Raw genomic sequence first — 22,492 nt, forward strand, 5'->3', positions numbered from 1 at the left:
CACAACTGCCAAACCACCTCGACCTGTACTGAGGGATACGTACTTCGCTACCTGGCTCGTCCAAGACGGTAAGAGCCCGGGCAGCATTCGAGCAATGCATTATGCATCTCTGCCTTCAGGTAAGCCTTATGGATAGTGGTTACCCACAACCTTGTCTGCGTCTCTCGTTCGATCTTCCTTTCGTCTGCTTGTTCTCTCGTCCCTCGTACGACCGACAATATGCAACATGGAGGACCACTACTCCTTCGGAATCGAGATCGAGATGATCGCGAAGCCAAAACAGGCCGGATCGCTTTCTCGACCGCAGACGTACTACGTACAGTTCGCGAGCGCTCTCAGGTTGCGAGGAATCAATGCTCGAGCCGATGACCTGAGTTCAAGCTACCGCAAGCGCACCGAAGAATACACCAGAGGATGGTGGATCACGAAAGATGGGTCTATCAGTCACACTGGTTCTGCCAGTAGGTGTTTTGCGTTCCTATGCGAGTCTTACTGACAGGTCAACGCTCTGTAGTCGCATTGGGAGCCGTCTCTCCCATCCTGTTCACGAGCAAAGACTGGGAGGCTGAGATCGATGGACTCTGGAAGGCGCAGCTGGAGGTATTCCGCATGCCAGAGAAGGCCACCGAGTGCGGAAGTCATGTGCATATCTCACCGGGAACCGCCAGAATCTGGACTGATGAGCAGCCACGGAACATCGCAGTCGGCGTTGCGAGATATGAGGAATATCTCGCGGAGATGCTTCCTGTCGCTCGAAGAGATAACAGCTATTGTCTCAAAAATACCGCCAGCTCGACTCGGCTTCGGGACCTCTGCTCTCACGATTACAGCGGAAGCGCTCTTCTGGCTGCTGCGAAAGACTGCAGTAGGAGCGAACTCATACAGCTGATGCAGACCGATCGCAAAGTAGTCTGGAATTTCAAGCCGGCTGCGACTGGCGGGATAGGCACGATCGAGTTTCGCGGCGGTCGTCATCTGAGAGGTCCTGTGCGGACGAAGAGGTGGATCGCTTTCGCGGTGTCGTTTACACACTTCCTCCTCGAAGCGGTACGTCTGAACACTATGTCAATTTTCACTTTGTCAACTTTTCACCGCCAGACTTACAAGATATCTACAGAAAGCGTGTACGCGAGGCCGCTTCCCACCCATCTACAGCACCCACGACCTCTACAACAGAATCCGCAGCAGTGCCACCGATCTCGCCCTACGAAAATATCTTCCACTGGACTACAACGTGCTGAACGAGACGAAGCGGACGCCGCAGCCGGTACGGCACGACCTACCTCCGTTCTCTTTCCCTCCGCCAGCGTATCCTCGCGAGCCACCGCCTGCTTATACGGCGGGACGTGATAGAGGCGAGAGAAGCGAGTCAGTACCGGCGTATTCTAGGCCGAGCTGCAGTCGGCCGAGTTATAGTCGACCGCACTTCAGTTCAAGCGACCTCGATGAATGGGGACCCTGGCCTTTCAACATCGCCTACTGCGTTTTACGGCTGCTGCAGTTCGTCCTAGGGCTGACGGTTGCGGGCATCTACGGCCATGCCATTGAGGTTGAGGATGGCGTGAACATCAGATTCGGCTTTGCTGAAGTAGTGGCCATTCCGTCCATGCTCACGGCGCTGGGGTGTGGTCTCTACTGCTTGTACGAATTCCACGATGTATGGACGAGAAACGCGAAGAGACGGCAGTGGATGCTCGAGCTATTTCTCGCGTACGTGCAGGCTCTTGCTAGCCATCATCCCTGTGCGGTACTGGTGGGTAACTTGCTGACTTCGTCTACCAGAGCTTTGTGGTTGGTGCTCTTCATCTGCTCGGCTGCCCTGGATCTGCCCGATGAACGGAATCAGCCTACCTTGGCGCATACTGTCTGGCTCATCTTTGTTAATCTGCTCTTATGGCTCGTCTCTGCTGGATCTAGCTGGCTGATACATCGACATTCCGACTGAACGCTCGTTTCGGGGCGAGGAGGCTGCTTCTTGTTATACATCGTATTTCTCTAACTGTGTAGAAATGTGTAGTAAATCGAGATATCCTTGCATCCTGTAGCACAGCACCAAATTATCCAATCCTCTGGGAGTTGTTGTCGTACAATGGCGTAAGCGGCTGGCTCGACCTTTACCAGGGTCCCCTCGAACGTAACCACAAGGATGAACATTGGACCATTTTTCCAGGCGGGACCTTGATACACCTTGCCAATGGTTACCAGACGCGTGTCAACTGAATGAAGTCACAATCATTCACCCATCAGTACATGCAAGTTCGTTCTTGTCGTTCCCTTTGACCCCAATCAGCCCAACGGCTGTATGACATCTTCGACTCTCTTTAGCTCTGCATTAACTTCCCAATCAAGCCAAATATATTGCACCGGTCCCAATGGCCGGCAGGCGCTATAACGGCGGCTTCGAGGGCTCGGGGCAGTACTCATATGATCAAAACGGCGCTGGCCCGTCATCCTACACGTCTCACCAACAACCGACTCGAAGACTACCAGCGATTCAAAGCCTCTTCATGCCTTCCGCACGTCAGCAACCCGAGCGCATCGAGCCACCGCCGCCGTTGACCGGAGACCCCAACTTCGACATCCTAGATTGGTACCCAGCATACCAGTCTTGCCAGCGCTTCTTCCTCGACCATGCTCAACACGAGCATGCGACCCAAGCCCTGTGCGCTCTTATGAACATCCGTCTACCTTTCCAGCACCTTACCAACCCTATCACATCCTCTCGACACGCTCCAGCAGGCTCCACCAACGGCAACACCAACAACTACGCCTTCACCTTCACCGGCTCCAACCTCAGCCCCGACGCCCGCCGCAATGGCCATTCCCCCTCGGCCACTGCATCCCAACCTCCCGTCTTCATCTCCCTAATCCCCTACATCCGCCGCCTGGTAGTAACCGGCTTCGACCGCGCCCCCATCCTCCACGGCTTCTTCGGCGACGACTACACCCGCGGCATCCTCCCCCACCTCGACTGCGAACGCCGCAACTACCTGTTCGCTACCAAAGCCGGCGGCTTTAGGAGCTGCAAGAAACAGTACGATAATGGCAGTGGACTAAGCGATGGAACGGACGAGAGCGTGCCGTACATGAGCCCGATGGAAGACGCGAAGGTGGACGAGCTGATGGCAGCGGAGAAGGGGTGGAGTAAGTGGTTGGCGATGGAGGATTGGATGGTCGGGGAGCGGCGGCCTTCGGGTGAGGAGAGGGCTGAGAGGAGGGAAGAGGCGATGGGGGGGAGGTATACTGGGAGTGGTATTGGGGGAAGCGAGAACTTGCCGGATGGGGTTGGAGACGCTTTCAGAGGGGGTAGCTAGGACTTGCTCTGAGCTGCAGCAAGATGTATACTCAACCAAGGGTTGGAGGACTCCTTGTGGCCCTTCAATCGCAAGGCTGTGGTGGATGCCAGTCGAGGAGACTGTGTCGGAGGCCGTGAGCAAGGCCATCGACCGTCCGCATAAACAGCGTCACGGTTCGCTGTAAAGTGCTTCTACATAGATGCGCCGCCTGAGACAAGGTGGATACCAGTCGAGACGGTACCCGGGACGAAACAGCGGCATGGCCCCGAAGGCGACACCCAGCACTTCTACTACCAGCATTTGTAGCTTTCAGCTATGCAACGGTCGGGGAGCGAGTAGAGCGACGACACACTCGGCAACCGTCGCAGAGAGCGCGGCGTTCCAACGCCGAAGACAAAGCAGCTTTGACGTCGTGAGAAGAGACTTGAGATGCTACTTTAGATGAGAGACGAATTCACGCATTTAGGATGAATGATGTTCAAGGCTACAGGACCATACTTCATACTGCTACGGTATCTACAAGATCCACCAAAATGATCCAAAATAATTGACAACGCCAGACACCTTTCGCTTCGCTGACCTGGCTGGTATCTCCATTGCCATTCCTCCAATCCCATATAACCCAAACCAACATCGACAGTAGCCTCATTCGAAAGGCTGAGGGGAGCAGTCCAAATCATCAAGCCGCCTTCTCCTTCTCCATCTCTTCCTTCTCCTCCTCCGTAGAAGGCAGGCGCAGTCCCTCACTTGCCCCCTTCTGTATCCTCACCGACTCCTCCCTTCGCAGCTCCTTCGTGCTCCCGCTCCGGCTCACGGCGCTATCGCTAGCACTCCGCAGACTCGCGCGATCCATGTCATCATTAACCACGCGAAGTCGTGCCTTTGGAACAGTAAACATAACCTGAAAGTCGCGCTTATTAGCCGCACCCTCCACGTCCCAATCCTCTTCCGCTTGTCGCTTATCGACCGAAGGAGCCGGCTCGCCCCAGTCTTCAGGATTGTCGCGGTAGGGCGCCCAGTCTTTTTCGTCCCAGTCCTGTTGGCCGCGCTTTTGGCGGAGCAAGGCGCCCCCATCAGAGACGGCGCGTCGCGGGGTCTGGCCTATCATACCGCCTCGTTCCTTCGTTGGGGAGGAAGAGGTGCTCTGCGGATCGTCTCTGTACTGCTCTGCTGAGCCAGTCAAGCTGAAGCTGCGCTCGGCGACGTTGAGCACCCGGCGCAAGCTTCCAAGCAGACCTGGTCGACGACGAGAAGCCATCGGAGGCGCGCCTCTGGAGTACGAGGGGGCTTGGGCGGTTGGCTGTGATGGGTTCTGAGCTGCCATGGCACGTTGATATGGGTCATCTGGGTCCAACGGCGGTCGGCCTCCAAGGAGTGCTTCGCCTTCGCTCTGGAGCTGCGCGAAGTTCGTTCTCGCGGTTGTGAAGGAGTCGCGCTCGGCCATATCAAGCATCCCAGGAGTAAACGAGCCGGCGGTAGAGGAGCGGGCGCGAGTCTGGCGGTAAGAGGCATCGGTAGACATCGTCTGTGTTCTCTCCTGTATAGGTGGGCCATCTAGCACTACCGATCTCCGTTGAGAAGCCATTGCAGCAGCGAGTATGGCTCCTGTGCGAGTCGACATGGTCCGTTGAATAGAGTCATTAGAGACTGCAGAGCGCTGTGACATCTCACTCAACGTTGACGAGGTTCGATCTTCTGTCCTGGAAGGAGAAACACCGCCTTCCTCTTCCAACTCGGGTTCTGCAATCCAGTTCGGAGCTTGTGAGGCGCCGGGTACAGGTTTTCTTGCCGGTATTACCAATCGACTTGCACCAGTAGGAACCCGTCGTACTGTCTCAGTCTCGCCCATCTCTGGAGAAACGGGATGGCTACCCAGCGGATTTGGCATTGGGTCGACGAAGGGGTCTTCAACACCATGGAGTACCCGCTCGATCTCTCTCAGCTTCGCCTCTGCGTCGTCCAGTTGCTCACCACTGGACTTGATAGACATGACCTCGTCCTCGTTCTCCTGTTCGGCGATGGGATGGATGTTACCACTTCCGTGGCTCATTCTGTTGTCGTCGTACCGTGGTGCAGCCTGATACTGGTAGTTCTTCGCAGCCACGCCGCGACGCAGGCCACGTGTCGGACTAGGCACGTTCACGAACACGCCGGTGGTGTGCTGCGTAGGTGGAGGTCGTGGATGTTGCTGTCCTTGCGCGGGCCAGAATCTACCCAGAGCGAAGCCTTCGCCTCCTCGTCCGTCGATGCCGCCAGTGTCCAAGAAAGGCTGCTCCATCTGGCCAAAGGAAGAACCGTCTGAAGAATGCGTGAGCAAAGCTCGCTCTCGGTCTTCTCGAGCACTCTTCACTCTCCTGCTATACCAGAAGTAAACGCCAACGACGGAGATCAACAGCGCAGCCCCGACACCCAGACCAGCACCCAAACCAACCTTCTGGCTGGTGGTGCTGAGAGGTCCTGTGCCTGATGACGACTGTGTTTGCTGACCAGCCGGGACGGTGTACGAGTCCAGCCATGTGTTCGAAGTGACATTGTAGAAGTAGTTCGAGGTATTGGCAGAAGAGCTTCGCCTGAAGCGCCTGGCTGTGGCGGTCGAGATCTCGTAACCTCCAACAACCATCATCACTCCACCAGGAAGCATTGCCGCACCGTGTCCGTAGATTCCAGCGCTACCTGATAGTCCTTGATTCGCGTTCGAGGGGATGGTCCACTTCCAGTCACCGCTACCACCATATCCGTCTCCGAGCTTCAGTACGGCAAGCTGAGGTGTCGCAGGCGTATTCACATCGCCAACCCAGCCTCCGAAAAGGACGATACTGCTGCCATCCTCAGAAAGGACAGCAGTGTGGCCAGATCTCGGTGTGACTTCAGCGCTCGATCTCCGGACAAGGTCGCTCTTCGCATCGCTTGGCTGCTCCACAGGCATGAAAGACCAGCTTTGCTGTGGAAGCGAGAATACGGCAACCGACGAGGTGTTGATGAAAGCTGTTTGTGTGTGGCCGCCTAGCAGTACGAAGTCCTGTTGTTGCGTGTGTGGATCGCCAGAAGAGTCCAAGGTGTATGTCGGCGCGAGCGGCGTGATCGATACGCCGGCCTGCGATATGGGCGGTCCACGATTCTCCAGAGTACTCACCTGGTATGTTGATGCATCATCGCCGGCAGGAGACAAAGTCAGCATGGAATTGGAGTACTCAGCTGCGCCCTGCCATGCATTCGTAGATGTTGCTCCGGTCGGGCACATGCCACCAAAGACGTAGACGTTCGTAGTCTCCAGGGAGCTGTTCACCAGTTCTGAGAAGGCAATGCTGCTTGCAAGGTATTGTGCGCCGACAGCATCGCTCATGCTGTTGATTCCTGCTTCTGACTGCGTCCAACTACCGCCATCATTGCTGTACCTCCATAGCAGCAGTCCTTCCGCTCCTTCCGAGCAGTTGCCCGTAGTGACCGTAATGCTCCCATCTTCTTGAACCGTTGGTGTGTAGGGCAGCGCCTCATCCTCCTGCAAGAACGGTAGTGTCTCGGATACTGTCTTCCAAGGTAAAGATCCCGACGAAAGTGAGCCCGAGATATCGAGCGTCAGAAGCTGCGCTTGGTTCGGCGACTGCGAAGAAGGTCGGAACATGTACAGCGTCGAGGAGTTGGTCGGCAGCGACAGCTGGGTCGGGTTGTACGGCAGCGCCTGGCCATGTAGAAGACGGGCAAGAGCCAGCAGGCCCAGTGCCCGTTGAAGATGTCTCATAAGAACGTGTTGGAAAGAGACCCAGCTATGCGGTCATGAGTCGTTGTCTCGGGCTACAGCATCATGGTCGTCGAGGTCGTTGCAGCGTAAACAGAGACGTCCTCGAGCCTTGAACGCTGCGCCAGTCGTCCAGTAGTTACCGCAGTATTGGGTCGAAGTGAATCGTAAGACAGAGCACCAGCTTAGTAGGAGGTATGACAGACAGCACAGCAAATAACAACGAGGCAGACATTCACACGAGGGTGGCCAGATCCCACACGGCCCAAACCCCAGGGATCAACAAAAACCCTTGTCAGCCAGCCCAGCCACGAGGATACGGGAAAGCCGCGAGGCGTGGTCCAAATTGCGCAACAAGACGCCGTTGGCCCTTATCGTTCGCCAGCTACACCATAAGCGGATAATGCGACCGACGTTCTCCATGGCGGCGTGCAGTTGTGGCTTTGGAGTGTGCCGTCGCGGGACGCGATGTTTTGCAGGGTACGTTGTTGGGGCGACGTCGCTTTTGGAGGAATATGAGTGGCTGGCGATATGAGCTCGCCCTCGGCAGGATTGACCTTGTTCACAGTGCATGAAGATGGATAAATTCATGCTCGAGCACATCAAAAGTTGGTACGGATAGAGTGGTGGCCTGTTCTGGAACGGGTGAAGTTGGATTTAAGTTGTTTGTTGTCGTTCCTTCCTCGAAATCGTGAGGACAGCTGGACCACGTGCTTGTGGATGGCATTCCACGAGCGAACAGGCGGGTACCCGTTTATGCACGACAGCATTGATGGGGGTACAGACAATCATGAGTACCCAGTCATTGCTTCAAGAGCGCTTCAATAATCGCTTTACATTGTCCACATATCGACTCGAACTGATTGCGAGCTCATGATGCAGAGGAGTCTCAGCACTCTCTCGCTCCCTTAACATGACACTTCATTGCCGGGAGCATCTCTCAACCGGTCTATGCCTTCAGTACTCCAAGCGCCATCGCCATAGTCCCCTCGCTTTCACATGACTGATACGCCGTTACACATCGCCCGCCTGGTATTGCTGGGCTTTTCCACCGATAATCGCGTCTGTATGTTCATCTGAACGCCATTTTGCACATCCGTAACAGCTTTTCTGAGCATTCTGCAATCCCACAGTAGCCGCCCTTTCAGATTTCGACAGCGTTGATGCGCTTCTTGATCATCTCAAAGTTGCTGAAGAAGATTGCGTTGATCATGCAGGAGCGCATTACCGACACGCCGAGACCTAATCCACTCTCGTCAGCCGTGGTTCCTGGGACGTAGATGAAAGCTGAACGAACCTCTGTACGAGCCCGCTGAGAGCACTCTGATCTTCGGCCGTGCCGCATATCCCGAGCCTGCCGAGAGGAGGGCTTTCTGGTACAGCGTTTTCGCCACGTCGATAGGGTAGATCTGTGCTCGTGGTCAGCTCGCTTCCTGTCCGTATTGAGATACACCACCCACAGCAGCCCAGCTAACAATCCCACACAACCCTCCCGCAAGCAATACCGCGTAAGGACTCGTCGGACTCTTTCCCTGCGCATTCGCCATCAACTGCTTCGCGCTCTCGTACGTCGTGAAGTAGATCGCCGTCCCAATCGTATCGCGTAGCAAATGCAGCCGGTACCCAGCGTACAGCCCCATGAACCCGCGATCCCGCACCATGCGTCTCGCAGTCACCCACGCACCCGTTCGAACTGGCTCTGTCGGCGACGGACCCTGACGAGCCTCTTTGCCGGCCAGCTGCTCGTTAAGCTTCGTCAGCTCGAACGGACATGACATGGTAGTGATGAATGCTCCTGCTGTTGCACCTGCAGGCGCGAAGCAGGCGATTGTGAGGAGGGACGGGTAGCTTCCTGGCGCGTTTGCCAGCTCCAGTGGGCTTTGGCCGAACATGCTTTTGAGGCTCCGATCGTAGGCGTACTTGGCGCGTTGATAGATGCTGAAGCTGACGGTCCGTACCAGCGTCACACTCGCCAAAGGTGGCCCGACTCCTCGCCAAAAGGCCCTTATCCCTTCAGCTCTGTAGGCATCTTTTACTGTGTGTACGAAAGTCGTCTCGTAGCTTTGCATACGCGATTTGGTGAAGTCGAGTGGAAATGCCGCAAAAGTGGATAGTAGTGAGGACGTGGAGGCCGCAATCTCCGTTCGGTACTTCTTCATAAACGCCCTCGCATCCTTGTCGGCGAGGAGGGAGGCCGTATAGCTCTGCGGGGTGGTTTGCGATTTCTTTGAGGACTCCATGCTCGTCTTCTTGCTCTTGTCCATGTCCTTGTCGTCTGGCGCGGGCATGGTCTGGTGCTTCTTCAGCAAGGCGTTCGATGGAGTCGCCTAGGAGGGCGATCCATGAAGCCTGCTGCCTGGTGATGTGCTCGCAACGCTCCTTCTCGAGTGCGCGTTTGGTCGGATATGAGCGGCTCAGGAAGTGTAGGTGGGCGGGCAAGGACGTCGTCGGAGAATGCGTGCAGGTATGTGAGCCTATGTATGCGATCAGCTGTCCGTTCTCCCACAGAACGGCATTCTCAATGCCACTGTACTCACTGTGCTCGCTGCTGCAACTCAATGCTCACGCGGAGAATGCCAATGGCCCAATGGCCGCGATGTAGTGAATGTGTGCCTGTCCTCCGCCTCAGATTAGCATGCAAGCATAGAACAGTGGCTGCACTGGCAGCAATGGGAGTCCTACGGCGGAGAATGGCACGGCAATGGCAATGGTTCTTACGGTGGAAGTCACGAATGTTGACCTTGAGCTTGAGTTCGAGCAGCCCAAACGGGCCCTAGTGCGGGCCAGAGTCGTTAGCAAAACTCTAATCCATAGTGGGGCCACCAGCATGTGAAAGTCCATCTCCAAGAGTCGGCCCTTCTAACAAGAGGTTGTCAGTACGTGCGATGGCGTGTAATGGTCTTCTTTCGAGGAGGACGATCCAATGCATGCCATCATTGATTTGCGGTATTCACAGATATATCAAAAGGGTATCATCTCCAGCAGATCCAATCACAGCCAAACCATTCCTACTCCTGCAGCAACTCCAAAAGCCATGAACCCCCAAGCCCATCTCAATTTACTTCCACCACTAGGAGCCATCTTCGCGGTGTCCGTCCGGCCAGACGCTGAGCAGCTTTGAACACCGCATTCATACCCACTCGGACAACAACCGCCGTTCTGATCTGCACCACATCCAAACCATCCGTTCGCACAGGACCCTCCCGCAGCCGCTCCTCCTCCTCCTCCTGTGACAGCAATGGACGGATTGCCACCCTTGACCGTCGTTGTGTCCTGCGGCGGGCAGGACGTGGTATGGCAGTCCCTTCCAACGCGGCAGCATCCGCCTAGATAGACTGCTGAGCACGCATAGAAGCCTGTCGGGCAGTTCTCGGGTGTGACTGTAGTGGTGGTCGTCGAGCTTGCCACATCTTGCGGCGAGACGCTTTGGCTGGTTGGCAGGACTGGCGGGCCAGCTGTAGCAGTGGTGGTGTCTGGGCATGTACCGTCGTCCGAACATGCTTGACCTGTTGGGCAGCAGCCGCCACCGAGTTTTGCGGGACACGAAAAGAATCCGTTCTGGCAAGATTCGCCGGAGAATGTGACTGTGCGAGTTGTGGTATCGCCGCTTGCGCTGAGAGTAATCGTCTTCGTGGAGACGGATATCTCGGTTGTTGGAAGCGCAACTGTGATGGTTCTCCCTGAGGCAGTCCGGGTCGTGAAGCTGACTCCAGTAGTCTCCGTTGCAGTGTCCAGCGTACGCGTCACGGTCTGCGTGCCGTATAGCACACACCCTGTCCCCTCGCAGGCGGCGCCAGGGATACAGCAGCCGCCATTTGGGCTGTGAGGGCATGAGGTATATCCGGCATTCGTGTCGCAGTCCGACACTTCCTCCCCGCAATATGCGCCGGATGGGCAGCAGCCTATGCCATCGGATGTCGAGACACAGGTGTCTCCATTGTTGCAGCAAAGATCGTCCTCGCCGATGGAGTCGCAAGAGTAGGTCCCTCCAGGGCACTGAAAGTCGCGCTCGAAGATCATGCGCCGTAAGTGGCCGTAGTCATATCTCTCGTATCTCTCGAGATGTTGCGCAACTGCCGGGAGCAATGCAGGTATTATCGTGGCATTCCCACTCTCGTCTCCCAGAGGCTCGTCGCGAGTTGTTTCCGGTCGATCGTCTGTTATCCGTAGGTCCCAGTAACCCATCCAGAACTTCTCCCCTTCATCTTCGCCCATCTTCCTCACACCTGCCGGAGCCCGCCACGCCAATCGCTCTTGAGCTGCGAGTTCCCGCTTCACATGCGCCTCGTCCTTCGGGTAGTATTTGGCCGTTCGTGGGAGGTTGTATGGCCATTGTAGCTCTTGAGCCTGCACTGCAACTGCACTGAGCAGAGCTGCGGGCAGCGCTAGGAGAGCGTTGATGTTCTTCATGAGATCTGCGAATCCGAATTCACTTTGTCGCGAAGTTGATCGTGGGGGATGATCAGTGTCACAAGGTCAGGACTCCAACTCTTTCACCTTCCTGGGTAGAGGAGGACACATATGAATGAGAAATAGGAAGTGAGATAACTTGGCCTTGTTTACTTCCCGTGGCAGGCGCTGCCCTGCTGGCAGGTCAATGCATCGTGGGAGCTTTCAAGGAAGAGGCTGGGGCGGAAAGCCTCGGACGACACCAGTCTTAACTTAACTTCGGGGTTAGGGTTGGGGTTACCGCGACGATACAAGGGCAACGGACGACGACATTGATACAGACCATTTTTGGACTATGACGTTGATCTGTGCGACTACACAAGTATTTGGCAAGATTTCAGGCGACTTCTGGACTACCTGTACGGCCAGAAGCGCCCCAGTGGTGGATAATAACTTTCGAGATCGCAGAATTCTTCGAACATTCAATCCTGATGGAGAGTTTGACACTACACCATGGTCACTTTTCACCACTAGGATCGACACGGGTGAAGCATGAGAGATATACGAATGTTTCCACAGGAACGAGGCGGCGCCTTGCGCAGTCATGACTGGTACAGCATTGCATCGATGCATCTAAAGACCAATCTCCCTGCCATGGAACCGGGAGCGTAACCTGCACATCGATCTTACGGACGCTGTCGTCCCTCCAGTCCACCACCCGTCATTACAATACTTCGCCGTAGCTCACTGCTAGCTTCGACTGATCACTACGCATCGTTAGCACAACCCTCTACTCCCGGCTCGATAGGGAGACACTCACGTCCAAGCTCCCCCTCATCCATATCAAACACCACAAACCACTTCCTCAGAAACTCCACGCCAATGACCACCGGCAGCTCATCTCGCCAATTTTGCTGCAGCAGAACCCCGCAAGTCTCCTCGTCAGAATCTCCCGGCCCAAAGTATCCACGTATGGAGTAGTCCTCCTTCGTGAGAGCAACGTCGACGCCCGAGAATGTGAAGACGAGGTCGGGCATGTCGTCCCAGCGGCTGCAGTTGTATATGGGGAAGAGGAAGTTTTTGTCTTCCGCCCCTAGAGATTCGAGAAGGTGGTCGTAGATATCGCTGGGCAAGCTGAAACCCGCGCCGAGTTCGAAGGTGGCGTAGACTTCGGGTAGTTCGATTCTGTCGGAGTCTTGGTTGGATGTGGAGATGCTGTCTACACTGACCTGCCAGGTGTTGAGCAGGAGGTCGGTCGTGGCGTTGGAGAACGGAATCCGGACTTCATCGGAGTTTGCTGCTTCCTCTGGGATCGTTCCAAGATAGAGTGAGCCTTTCTCTCCGCCGTTCCATGGTAGGTCGAGGGTCATGATGTTCTTCTGTAGGACATCCTGCGATACCACGTTCGACATGATGTTTGGGACCATCGTGTCGGTATACAACGGCATAGAAGCATTCGGTGGTCCCAGCCCAATGGCACTAATAACTGTCAATGAAGCTCAAAGTTGAAAGAAGGGAATGCATACCCGTCAGCAAAGTGCTTCATCGTCAAGAACAAAAAGTTCTCCCCGTGAAAATCGTCCACTTCTCCGAATATCACATCGGTGACATTGAGGCTGATAAGCTGCACGTCGTCCCTTGAGACGTTCCCGTACGCAAACTGCGAGTCCAGATGCAGCATGAACGTCTCTCCCTCATCATGCCAGGTAGAAGAGTCGTCATGGGTGTAGTTGAAGCCGAAGCCGCACGAGAAAGGATCGCAGTCGCGATTACGAACGATTAAACCACCATAGTTGAGGTCGAGGATCATGCGGAAGGCCTGGTTTGGGGTGCCGAGGGCTAGGTTGGTCCAGTAGAAGGGGATGAGGCCGAAGAAGAGGCAGCTTTCGATCTCGAGGCGGGCGGTGCCTGGGTGGGAGGTTGGTTCAATTAGTTGTTGGGAGGTGAAGGGTTGCTGTAGGTCTCTTTTTCGGAGAGACGCGAAAGTGTGTTCGTCGATTGGCAAGGCGTCAGCTGGGAATAGACTCCTGGCTGGATAACGATCGCTAAAGATCCCGGCGGAGGCAGTGGTTGCATAAACGCATAGAGCGACTGTCGATGGCTTCATGGTGGATAGTTGATAGCAGGAATGTACCTACCGCATCAAATGTGTGGAGTTGAAGGCAAGGTGATGTTGTACGATCAGGCTGGCCCCAGGAGGTCCAAGCGGCACCGCCACGCCACCAACATGAAGAGGATCGATCCTGAGACACGATAGGTAGTATAGAGAGCAGAGGCTTAGCCAGAAGTCAGGCATTCTGGCATGTCTTTTGGAGGTAGTCATATCGAAAATGAAAGGGAAGGACAAGTAAGGGTCGTTGGTCGACGGTCGGGGAAACAGGAACAGGGCGGACAACGATCGAACGGCAACAGGGGTTCTGCTCGATGGGACAATGGTTCTTCAAGATATAGAAGCATCGTACGGGTACTCGTGATCGTTGTGTGGTGATTGAGAGGCTAGGTGGATCGATGTGAGGTCGTTGAAAGGGCTGAGTAGGAAGTAGCCAGAGAACAGTGAATGTGAGCAAATAACGAAGCGAGGGAAGCTCGGAAAGGTCACCTTCGGCTTCTCCGGCTTGCCGATTCCATCGATCCGGCTCAACCTCGGCACTTTTGAGCCTTTTCTATATAATATTGATCGAAGCGTCTTGTCCATCGAACGGTGAGATGGCCGAGCGGTCTAAGGCGCTAGCTTAAGGTTCTCTTTAATCGCTAGTCCGAAAGGTGAGGACCTCGCCTGCTCGATTGATTGACCTTTGACTGACATCCACTCAGGGCGTGGGGTATGCGCACCATTGATATCTGGCGATTGTCAATCATTCTAACGAACCAATCAGTTCGAATCCCAGTTCGTCGCGGCTTTCCCATCTACTCAGTGAAACCTGTGCTAACCACCCACCAGCTCTCATCAACATCACAATGTCCAACATTCTCTCTTTTTGCACATGTCACATGCTGTCCATGTTCTGTCGGCCATACTGGGTTCTTGCTCTTGCCTGGATGCTTAAGCGATACTTTTGAACTTGACAGAAAAGAGTCATTCGATTGTGAGTATACTGAAACCAGATCCGTCATTTTCTTTTTTGGATAGCCTTTTCGAACAGACGCCCTCAGTGGAAAGAAATGGACAATGCCTTTACCTTACCTGCTAAGTGAATAATATAGCTTACCACTTCCTTCTGATGAAGCCCTTATCAAGCCCGTAAGTAGTGAGCTTCAGCACTAGCACATCGATTGAGACTCAAAACGACCTTGTCTCGTTGTCGTACATCGTGGTCGTCGACTTTGGTGATGTTGGCGATGATCTGACGAACGATCCTGGCAGCGCTCATCCATTTGGTAATATCGTTTCCTTGCCTCATCTCCCGGCGAAGCGTCAAGACCGCCTTAAATAAGAAGGCGCTCAAAGTCTCGCAAAAGGAATATGTGCTGCTGTCTTCACCAGGCGGTCGGCGGGAAGCTTGCTCGGTATTGCCTATTGCCGAATGATGTCCAGTGTCCGGTGTCAAAGACTCAAGGCAGAGCCCACAGAGCGCGGACTGCATCGTTTCCAGCGTTGCCGGGCTTCCCAGTGGTACCACTAACCGCGCTAGTGATACACCAGGCAAGTCGATAATGCTTAGCGCCCTGCTTCACGTAGCAGGCATGGAATGCTGTCCGCTCGTCTTTGGTTGAACATCTCTGAAAGACCCAAGCGCGGTCAGAAAAGGCAGGAAGTTCAGTAAGCAATGGTGAGAGATGATGCAATGTAAAGATGCGAGAGAGTTTGTCTTCCTGTCTATGTATCTGAGCATGAGTGATAAGCGATGGCCGTTCGTTACTGTAAGACACAATCGTCAATGTGTTCGAGTGAAGCAAGAGCCGAGATGAGATCAATAAAAATGCATGTCCAACCGGTCCCCACAAAAACGCCCAAAATGATGGCTCAACTTCTCAGCTCCAGCTGCAACGACTTTCCATACTTCAACAATCAAGCAAATGCAGCAATGGAGGGCTTGCCACGGTGGTGCTTGCAGGTGTTGTTGTGGTAGAGTCTGCAGTACCAGCAGATCAGCAAAACGAGCTCCGGAGTGGCACTGTGATCCAAATCAGCTCCGTCTGGACGAAAGGTGGCGGGATGATACGAACGACCAGCCCCAAGCAGCACTATACAGGCATGGGTAGCCCTGGGTGCGGTTCGACGACACGAGCGTACGAACACCACGGTTGCCAACCCGGGCATCGTCCGTACCGAAAGACAGCATGCCTCTGATGACTATGTTGTCTTTCATGACGCTTGGGTCTGGAAGCAAGCAGCGACAGTCTTCGTTCGCACACCTGTTCTGGTATTGAAACAGCAGCGGGTACCACTCGTTCTGTGGCAATGTTAGCGAGATGACCAGAGGGCCAGACCGCGTTTGTGCGGCGTTCCGCTTGCTTACCGTAAGCCGGTCCGGCGACTGGGTGCCTTGCTCGCAACGCAACACAAAAGCATTCACGACTGCCCCATGCATGAAGAGTGTGAGCTCGTTGAAGACGTTGCGAATGAAGGTCTCGGTACGCATGGCTTCTGTCATTCGACGCCAAAGCTTGCGCAGTGCGAAATCGACGACAGGAAGCCACAGCAGAGGGTCCTCCGCGCCCACACGTACCAAGCTCAACAGCACTGCCAGTTCGAATTCGCAGTCATCAACAATGGACATCCTCTGGTTGTGGCCGATGACGCGAATGCGCAGGACGGCAAGGTAGCAGCGGCAGTGCCACCAGTTGTCGAACAACTGGAGTGGTGAGAACATGATGAAGTTGTTGTTGGACTTCTCAGCAGAAGACGCATCTTCGTTGCGGGCTGTCATGCTCAGGAAATCCTGGAGGGATGTCTTGAAGGCCTCGATGTCCATGAAGTCGAGGGGATTCTGGAGACTTGTTAGCAGATACCGCTGCAAAGGATGTGCAGACGACTCACCTTATCGATGTACTGGAGACAGGACTGCACAACGGCCTCCGAAGTCTGGATGCTTGCTTCAAGCTGGGGGCTCTCTGCTTCCATCCGAGCAGCAGCTTCCTCCCATTCCTTCCTAGATGCAAATCTGCCTGCCTTGAATCCGGTGTACTTCCGCAAGAGCCTCTTCGCTGCACCGTGTCAGCAGTCACCCTCGCGAAGCACAACCAAGAGACTTACAAGTTGTTCTGGCGTTCGCCACATCAGCTGGTGAGAGCACCTCACCTGGACGATCCACGAGTTCGTCAGCACTCTTCCCCTTCTTCGACGCCTTGCCTTTTCCCTTCACCGCCGTCCGTGTTGCCGTGGCAAGCTCGCTGATCTTGAACGCACCATCGGGGTTAGCGAAGACAGGATAGAACACAATGTGCTGGCAGATCTCTGAGGATTCGATGTATCGCCGCACAGCTCCCTCTTCGGCAGTAGGGTCGAAGGTCGACATCAACGTGTCGACCTCTGGATCATGAGCAAAGCTGTCGGATGGATCGCCGGCCTGCTCATCATCTTCCATGCCAACCTCGTCGTCGAAAAGAGCTTGGAACCCTGTCTGCTTCAGCTTTGCTGCCACCTTGACATCAAGCTCAGCCTCATGTGCGACAGGCACCACTACTGGTCTGTTGGCTTTCTTCGTCATCTCGACTTGCTCCAGCAGTAGTGACAGGGCTTGTTCTCCGTAAGAGTCGATCATTGTCGCAGTACCAAATCTGGCCCTCAGAGAGTCGACGGTGCTGGAGATTGGTGTCCTGTGATTGAGCTTTGGAATGGACATCAAGCCAGTGTACAGCTGTTGGCGGCAGGAGTCGAGTTCCTTCTCATGCTTCGAAAGGTCAAGGAGGCGAGCGACGAAGATCTGATGCTGCTTTGGAGGGAGTGGGTGGGCTTCGCTGACGTCGCCGCCTTGGTGCACGTTCTTGATCTCCATTGCGGCGTGCTTCTTGATGATCAGTTCGACCGCACTCTTGGCCTTCCCCTTGGCTTCTTCGACCAAGTCCATCACATACGCAAGGGCGGCATCATCATCATCTTTGGCGAAGCAATCGTAGAAGCCTCTCAGATACACCGACACCACCCAGTCGTTCTCAATTGATGCTTCCGCGAAGTTCAGCAGGCCGGGACAGTGGTGCCTAATTTCGAAGGAGCGTCAGCAAGAGATCTCGTGCACACGATAGAGTTGTCATAGTTCCAGGGGGCCCACGGGCAGTGGATGCCGTCTTCTTGTCTTGGAGAACTGTACGGGGAACGGGAGGGTTAACTTACTCCTCAACAACCGCCTTCTGGAAAGCTGGGATTGACATGATGGCCGCGGTCACTTTCTCCATCCACTCTGGCCTCAAGTCCACCAGGGGATTCTTCCCATCAGCGCGTAGCTGATTGACTTTCGGCTCCACGGCATAGTCGTTGTAAAGGCTGTTGTCGCTGAATGTCAATTCCTGATCGATCGACCAACAAATGGTGGACGACTCACCGGCGACACTCAACGATGCTGCTCGGGACGAGCTGTTGATCTTCCCCATCACTCAGGGCCTCATCCTCACGCAGCTCAGCGAAAGGGTCCATTGCCGGAGATCAGCTTCTGTATCGGTGCCGTAATAGATCGAATGAATGAGCCACTTCAGATCGGCTGGAAAGACGATAGAGTCAGAGTATTGTGATCAGTATGGTTGGAAGGACTAGCAATGGCGCTGGCGGATATTCTTAAGTCAGAAGAGGAAAGTTTGTTGGTCAGACTCCAGATTTGCTTCTGGACCGCAAAATGCTAATGCAAGACTTGCGATGAGCTCTCCAAGACACAGACGCACTGACTGTGACAAAGACCAATGAATCAGCCTCACGGCAGTAGGCGACTGTGATACGTCTTGATGGGTCACTAAGCAGGCCAATCTCTGGTTCCGGCGGGTGCCCGCACAGGTGAGGGCGGATGGGTGCATCTCGGGTGCAGAGATTGTGATAGCTCTTGCATGAATATGAGACGTCAAATGCAGGTAAACAAAGCCCGGACATGCACTAATCTTCGGGTCTAGCACTGCCTGCTGTGGCAATACGTTGCCACACAGGGTGAGTGCAGCGTAAGGCGGCAGTTCTGCTGTCTGCATAGACGACTCAGCCAGTTTGCATCGACGACAAAACCAAATTGGACCCAGCCCTGCGGAAGCCGGCCTGCGTTGCAAACACTGCAACAAGCCATACCCCTAACTCATGCACGAGCGGAATCTTAGAGTACGTTTGACTCTTCCGGCAGCCCAACAGCCGGACGCTGAAAGCTTTCGAGTGAGACGCATACAAAGGCAGGTATTCAACGAGGACTCTACTACCATCGCGCAAAGGCCGGTGTCTCGCGGTATACGGAGCCAGCTTCAATCGCATCCATTATGCAGGCTGGAGCTGGACTGATCATACTCAGAGGTTCCAGTTGCCTTTGGAACGCCTATCCTGTAGCGACCCGGTAATCTCACCGTACGCATGTTGGCTCTTCCTGGCTGAGGTCTCTCCCAACGGGACTCTGCTGCTATCCGTGGCGTTGACTCAATGGTACCCAGCCGTCTTGACGAGACCTGGCAAAGCTACTGGTACTGCAGACGACAGCTCCTTTGTTCTAAGGTGGGCTTGTCTCATGCTCCGCATATGAGTCCATAGTGTGGTGCTTCTGTGGCGCCGTGACCTGCAGTTCTCTAGGTAGGGGCGTGTTTGCAAAGAATCTAGCGGCTGCTCTGCCATGTCTCAGGCATTATGACGCCAGTCGTGCTGCAGTGGTCATTTGCCATGCGGCTTTGTGTGCGAGAAGACCCGTTGGAATGGCAAAGATGATGCGATGCAGGATCTGAGAGATATGCAAACGTCCTGTGCATGGAAGCTTCTGTCTTCTGTTCTTTGCCTCCTGATGCTCTGATTGCTCATGCTCTCTCGCCATACTTGAAGACTTGTGAGCTCCCTGGCTGCATCATTCGAACCTCAGCACACAGACAAGCGGCCTTCTTCGCTCACGAAGGCAGTCATGTCTCCCAGAAAGGCTGGCACGCCTGAGTACGCGTCGTGTCTCCCATTTGTGGACATGCAGAAAGCACGCAAAGGCGAAGAGGAAATCGACAGCACAAAGGTCAACAGGGACGAATGGCGTCCTGCCATTGCTATGCACCTGGCAACCACCCCCCACTTCGTCCAACACTTCATACAGACACAAGCCCAACCTGACCAGTATTCAATCGTGGGATCTTGGCTCGCTCAGGTCTACTGTAGGGGACGTTACGCTGTGAACAAGAGTTTCGGAGTAAGTTGCTCGTTAATGTCCGCAGATCCTATTCATAGCTAACACTGCCACAGGACTGGATCCGGCAATGGTGGGTTCTGAACAAGGACGACGTTGTGCAAGACGCACAGAATCTCATTCTGGAGGTCTACCACAAGCCGAAGACCGACATTGCCGCAATCCGCACGCGGATTCCGGATTTCGACACATACAGCGACAAAGACACCACCGCCAAGCGTCAAAAGCTTTTCAAGCTGCACACTACTCGGCTACAGCTGAGGACTGTTGTCTCCGATCTCACGACTGCCCAATACCATCTTGCCACGGATATACTCAACTGCTTGTCCGAAGGCGACACAGAATCAGCTCAACAGAAGCGTCAGGCAGTCATCAATGAGCTCACCATGCTGGATGAGGCGAAGGCAGAACTCCGAGCTCCTTCGAAGGATTCCGCTCTGGACAGAGCTGCAATCCAGATGCTAGACGGCTTTCTCAAGGCTGTCCCGCCGCAACAGTCTTTGCACAACATGGGCGACGATGCCTTCGACCTGCAGATGCCTGGGGACCTGGGTGGCACAATCCCTGACCTTGGTGCAGCCGATACATCACCAAACGAACCTTCCGACGAAGAACCCACTTCAGAGGTCACCAAGGAAGAGGTTGCTGACATCATCAAGAAGCTCATGGCACTGAAAGACTTCGAACCTGACTACGTCAACGGCAAGAAAGCTTTGGAGTGGGAATCTGGTGTTTGGTTGCGCAAGACAGCTGTGAAAAAGCGTGCTTTCGCTGACATTCAAGATGTTGGCACTCTCTCTGGCCTGAAGTTCGTGGACCTGAAGACGTTGGCAGAGTATGAGGCCGACAGTGCTGAGGTATGTCCATCCCATTCTCGTCTCATCACACTAGACTGACCAAACCAGTGGTTGCATTCCATGTCAGCCTCGTGGACCCCAGATCAGCGCGGTCAGGACTTTGAGCTCGTCTTCAGACAGTTCGAGCGATTGACCGAACGCCCTTTGATCTGTCGCAACACGAAACGTGGTGCAGACATGTGGCAGACAATTGGGAGGCACAATCTCTCGATTCTTGAAGACAATGTCGTCCATGTTCGCTGCATCGTTGCAGAGATGTGGCAAAAGGATCTTTTCAGGCGCTCGACCACCGAAGACGACATCGATCTTGCCATGAGACGCCTGTACGCCTTGCTCTCCCTCCTCTTCGGCGCCTGTGAGGAGCCTGGCATCCTTTGCACTGTTCTTGATCGCCTCCTCGAGGACCTTGCAGGCCTACTCAAGGGGCATGTTGACCCCAAGATGGAGACAATCAGGATGTCTCGCGCGATGGAGGCCATCTCCCAGAGCAGCGAAAAGAACAGAGCCAAATACCCATCATTCAACCACGAGGAGAAGACGGTCGCCGACATGAAGATGGAGCACACTGCCCGTGTACTCTTCGCCGAGTTGGCAAGGATGTTCCGCGGCGCATTCATCGGTGCTGTGGCCCAGACTCACACTTCACAGGACAGCATGGTCAAGCACAACCACCAGAGCTGGTTTGCAGAGCTTTTGAAATGGTCCAGCGACTGCGGCCATCCGAGCTGCACCAGTCAAGTTGAGCTTCTCGACATCTCGCGCGAGGATCAAGCCAAGCACGCCGTCAAGCAAGCTTCTGGCATCAGTGTCTCTGTCATCGATGCTCGCATCGGGTTCCCGAATGAGCGGTGAGTTCTCCCTTCTCCGCACCATGTGTGACTGACTGTGCTGACACCATTGCAGGTCGGAGATCTCAACCAATCGTCCTTACGCCTACCTGTGCCTTTCGAAGCTTATACGGTTCATGAAGTTCCACGTCGGACTTGCACCATTCTTCCACTACTTCACTCACCTCTACCACCCATCATGTCGCCCCTTCCGCGGCAAGACAACCTTGATCAACGACATCACCTTTCATGAGAAGCGGACTGCTCGTCGCAGTATTCCTCAAGGCGACGAGCCGGCCGATCCGATGGACATCAGCTGAAGGAGCACCGGAGGAGCAAGACGTTGAGTGGCATGCGGTGGGTTCTGAGAGAAGGCATGGAAAGAGAAGCATCTTACGACGACAGCATCTTACTTGACGACAGCATCTTACTTGACGGCAGCATTTGTGAACAGATACGGAGGACATCATGGGCATTGGAAACTTGAAGAGGACACCATGGGCATTGGGACCTTGAAGGGGTCATCAGCGAGGAGACATCACCGGCGATCGTGGCCGTGAGCCCACTGTCCTTACCGTCACCACAGAACTTTTGCATCTCTCTAATGTATCCTTACCCAACAGCAGAAGCAGACAGCAGATTAGCAACCAAATCATGAGATCGCATTGACCAGCACTTCCCTCCATCGGTTCACTTCTCATCATGTCGTGAACATCGGCTCTTAGTCTTCCACCGCAGCTTTGACTTGGGATCACTGGAGTACTCCATCTGCTTCGATCCTTTGCTCCATCCATCCAGCGTTGCGGCCCTTTCGACTAGCAAACTGCGGCAACATCATGAAGTTGATAAGATAGCCTTTTAAAACCAGCTCCACCAGCTTTAACAATACAACGGCCTGCCGAAACAACCATCTGTTTGGCCAAAAGCATTGGGTGGTGCTCAAGGAGCTGGGAGAAACCACAGGCCTCCGTTGCGGAGATTGTTCGGTGTTTGCTTCTTTGCCATTGCTTTGCCAGTTCTGGTCTCTTTCCTCACTTGCCTTCCATACTCAGCCTGCACCGCAACCCCTTACCGAGGTTCTTGATCTTATACTTCCAGTCCTTTGGTT

The 22,492-nt window shown here is 54.5% G+C and overlaps 8 protein-coding genes across 8 annotated transcripts; 3 read left to right on the plus strand and 5 right to left on the minus strand.

Moving 5' to 3' along the window:
- Positions 1–226: 226 nt before the first annotated feature.
- On the plus strand, positions 227–1,945 carry LTR77_004576 (uncharacterized protein; the record flags this gene model as incomplete). Its single annotated transcript, XM_064801830.1, has 3 exons — positions 227–461; positions 515–1,047; positions 1,118–1,945. The coding sequence occupies 3 exons, from the start codon at positions 227–229 to the stop codon at positions 1,943–1,945; spliced, it is 1,596 nt and encodes a 531-aa protein (XP_064660460.1).
- A 427-nt stretch (positions 1,946–2,372) lies between these two features.
- Positions 2,373–3,314, plus strand: LTR77_004577 (uncharacterized protein; the record flags this gene model as incomplete). The annotated part of the gene is made up of 1 exon (XM_064801831.1): positions 2,373–3,314. One exon carries the CDS (start codon positions 2,373–2,375, stop codon positions 3,312–3,314), a length of 942 nt encoding a protein of 313 aa, XP_064660461.1.
- A 661-nt stretch (positions 3,315–3,975) lies between these two features.
- On the minus strand, positions 3,976–7,035 carry LTR77_004578 (uncharacterized protein; the record flags this gene model as incomplete). The annotated part of the gene is made up of 1 exon (XM_064801832.1): positions 3,976–7,035. One exon carries the CDS (start codon positions 7,033–7,035, stop codon positions 3,976–3,978), a length of 3,060 nt encoding a protein of 1,019 aa, XP_064660462.1.
- Positions 7,036–8,176: 1,141 nt separating this feature from the next.
- LTR77_004579 (uncharacterized protein) lies at positions 8,177–9,320 on the minus strand (the record flags this gene model as incomplete). The annotated part of the gene is made up of 3 exons (XM_064801833.1): positions 8,177–8,301; positions 8,330–8,441; positions 8,508–9,320. The coding sequence occupies 3 exons, from the start codon at positions 9,318–9,320 to the stop codon at positions 8,177–8,179; spliced, it is 1,050 nt and encodes a 349-aa protein (XP_064660463.1).
- Positions 9,321–10,775: 1,455 nt separating this feature from the next.
- On the minus strand, positions 10,776–11,442 carry LTR77_004580 (uncharacterized protein; the record flags this gene model as incomplete). The annotated part of the gene is made up of 2 exons (XM_064801834.1): positions 10,776–10,782; positions 10,805–11,442. The coding sequence occupies 2 exons, from the start codon at positions 11,440–11,442 to the stop codon at positions 10,776–10,778; spliced, it is 645 nt and encodes a 214-aa protein (XP_064660464.1).
- Positions 11,443–12,188: 746 nt separating this feature from the next.
- Positions 12,189–13,528, minus strand: APR1_1 (aspartic proteinase precursor; the record flags this gene model as incomplete). Its single annotated transcript, XM_064801835.1, has 2 exons — positions 12,189–12,900; positions 12,948–13,528. The coding sequence occupies 2 exons, from the start codon at positions 13,526–13,528 to the stop codon at positions 12,189–12,191; spliced, it is 1,293 nt and encodes a 430-aa protein (XP_064660465.1).
- A 2,020-nt stretch (positions 13,529–15,548) lies between these two features.
- Positions 15,549–17,952, minus strand: LTR77_004582 (uncharacterized protein; the record flags this gene model as incomplete). Its single annotated transcript, XM_064801836.1, has 4 exons — positions 15,549–16,352; positions 16,403–16,569; positions 16,664–17,562; positions 17,696–17,952. The coding sequence occupies 4 exons, from the start codon at positions 17,950–17,952 to the stop codon at positions 15,549–15,551; spliced, it is 2,127 nt and encodes a 708-aa protein (XP_064660466.1).
- Positions 17,953–19,430: 1,478 nt separating this feature from the next.
- LTR77_004583 (uncharacterized protein) lies at positions 19,431–21,704 on the plus strand (the record flags this gene model as incomplete). The annotated part of the gene is made up of 4 exons (XM_064801837.1): positions 19,431–19,703; positions 19,757–20,557; positions 20,606–21,405; positions 21,461–21,704. 4 exons carry the CDS (start codon positions 19,431–19,433, stop codon positions 21,702–21,704), a joined length of 2,118 nt encoding a protein of 705 aa, XP_064660467.1.
- Positions 21,705–22,492: the final 788 nt, after the last annotated feature.

The sequence above is a fragment of the Saxophila tyrrhenica genome, assembly GCF_035928015.1.
Source record: "Saxophila tyrrhenica strain CCFEE 5935 chromosome Unknown scaffold_6, whole genome shotgun sequence".
In the NCBI taxonomy this organism is placed as follows: Eukaryota; Fungi; Ascomycota; class Dothideomycetes; order Mycosphaerellales; family Extremaceae; genus Saxophila; species Saxophila tyrrhenica.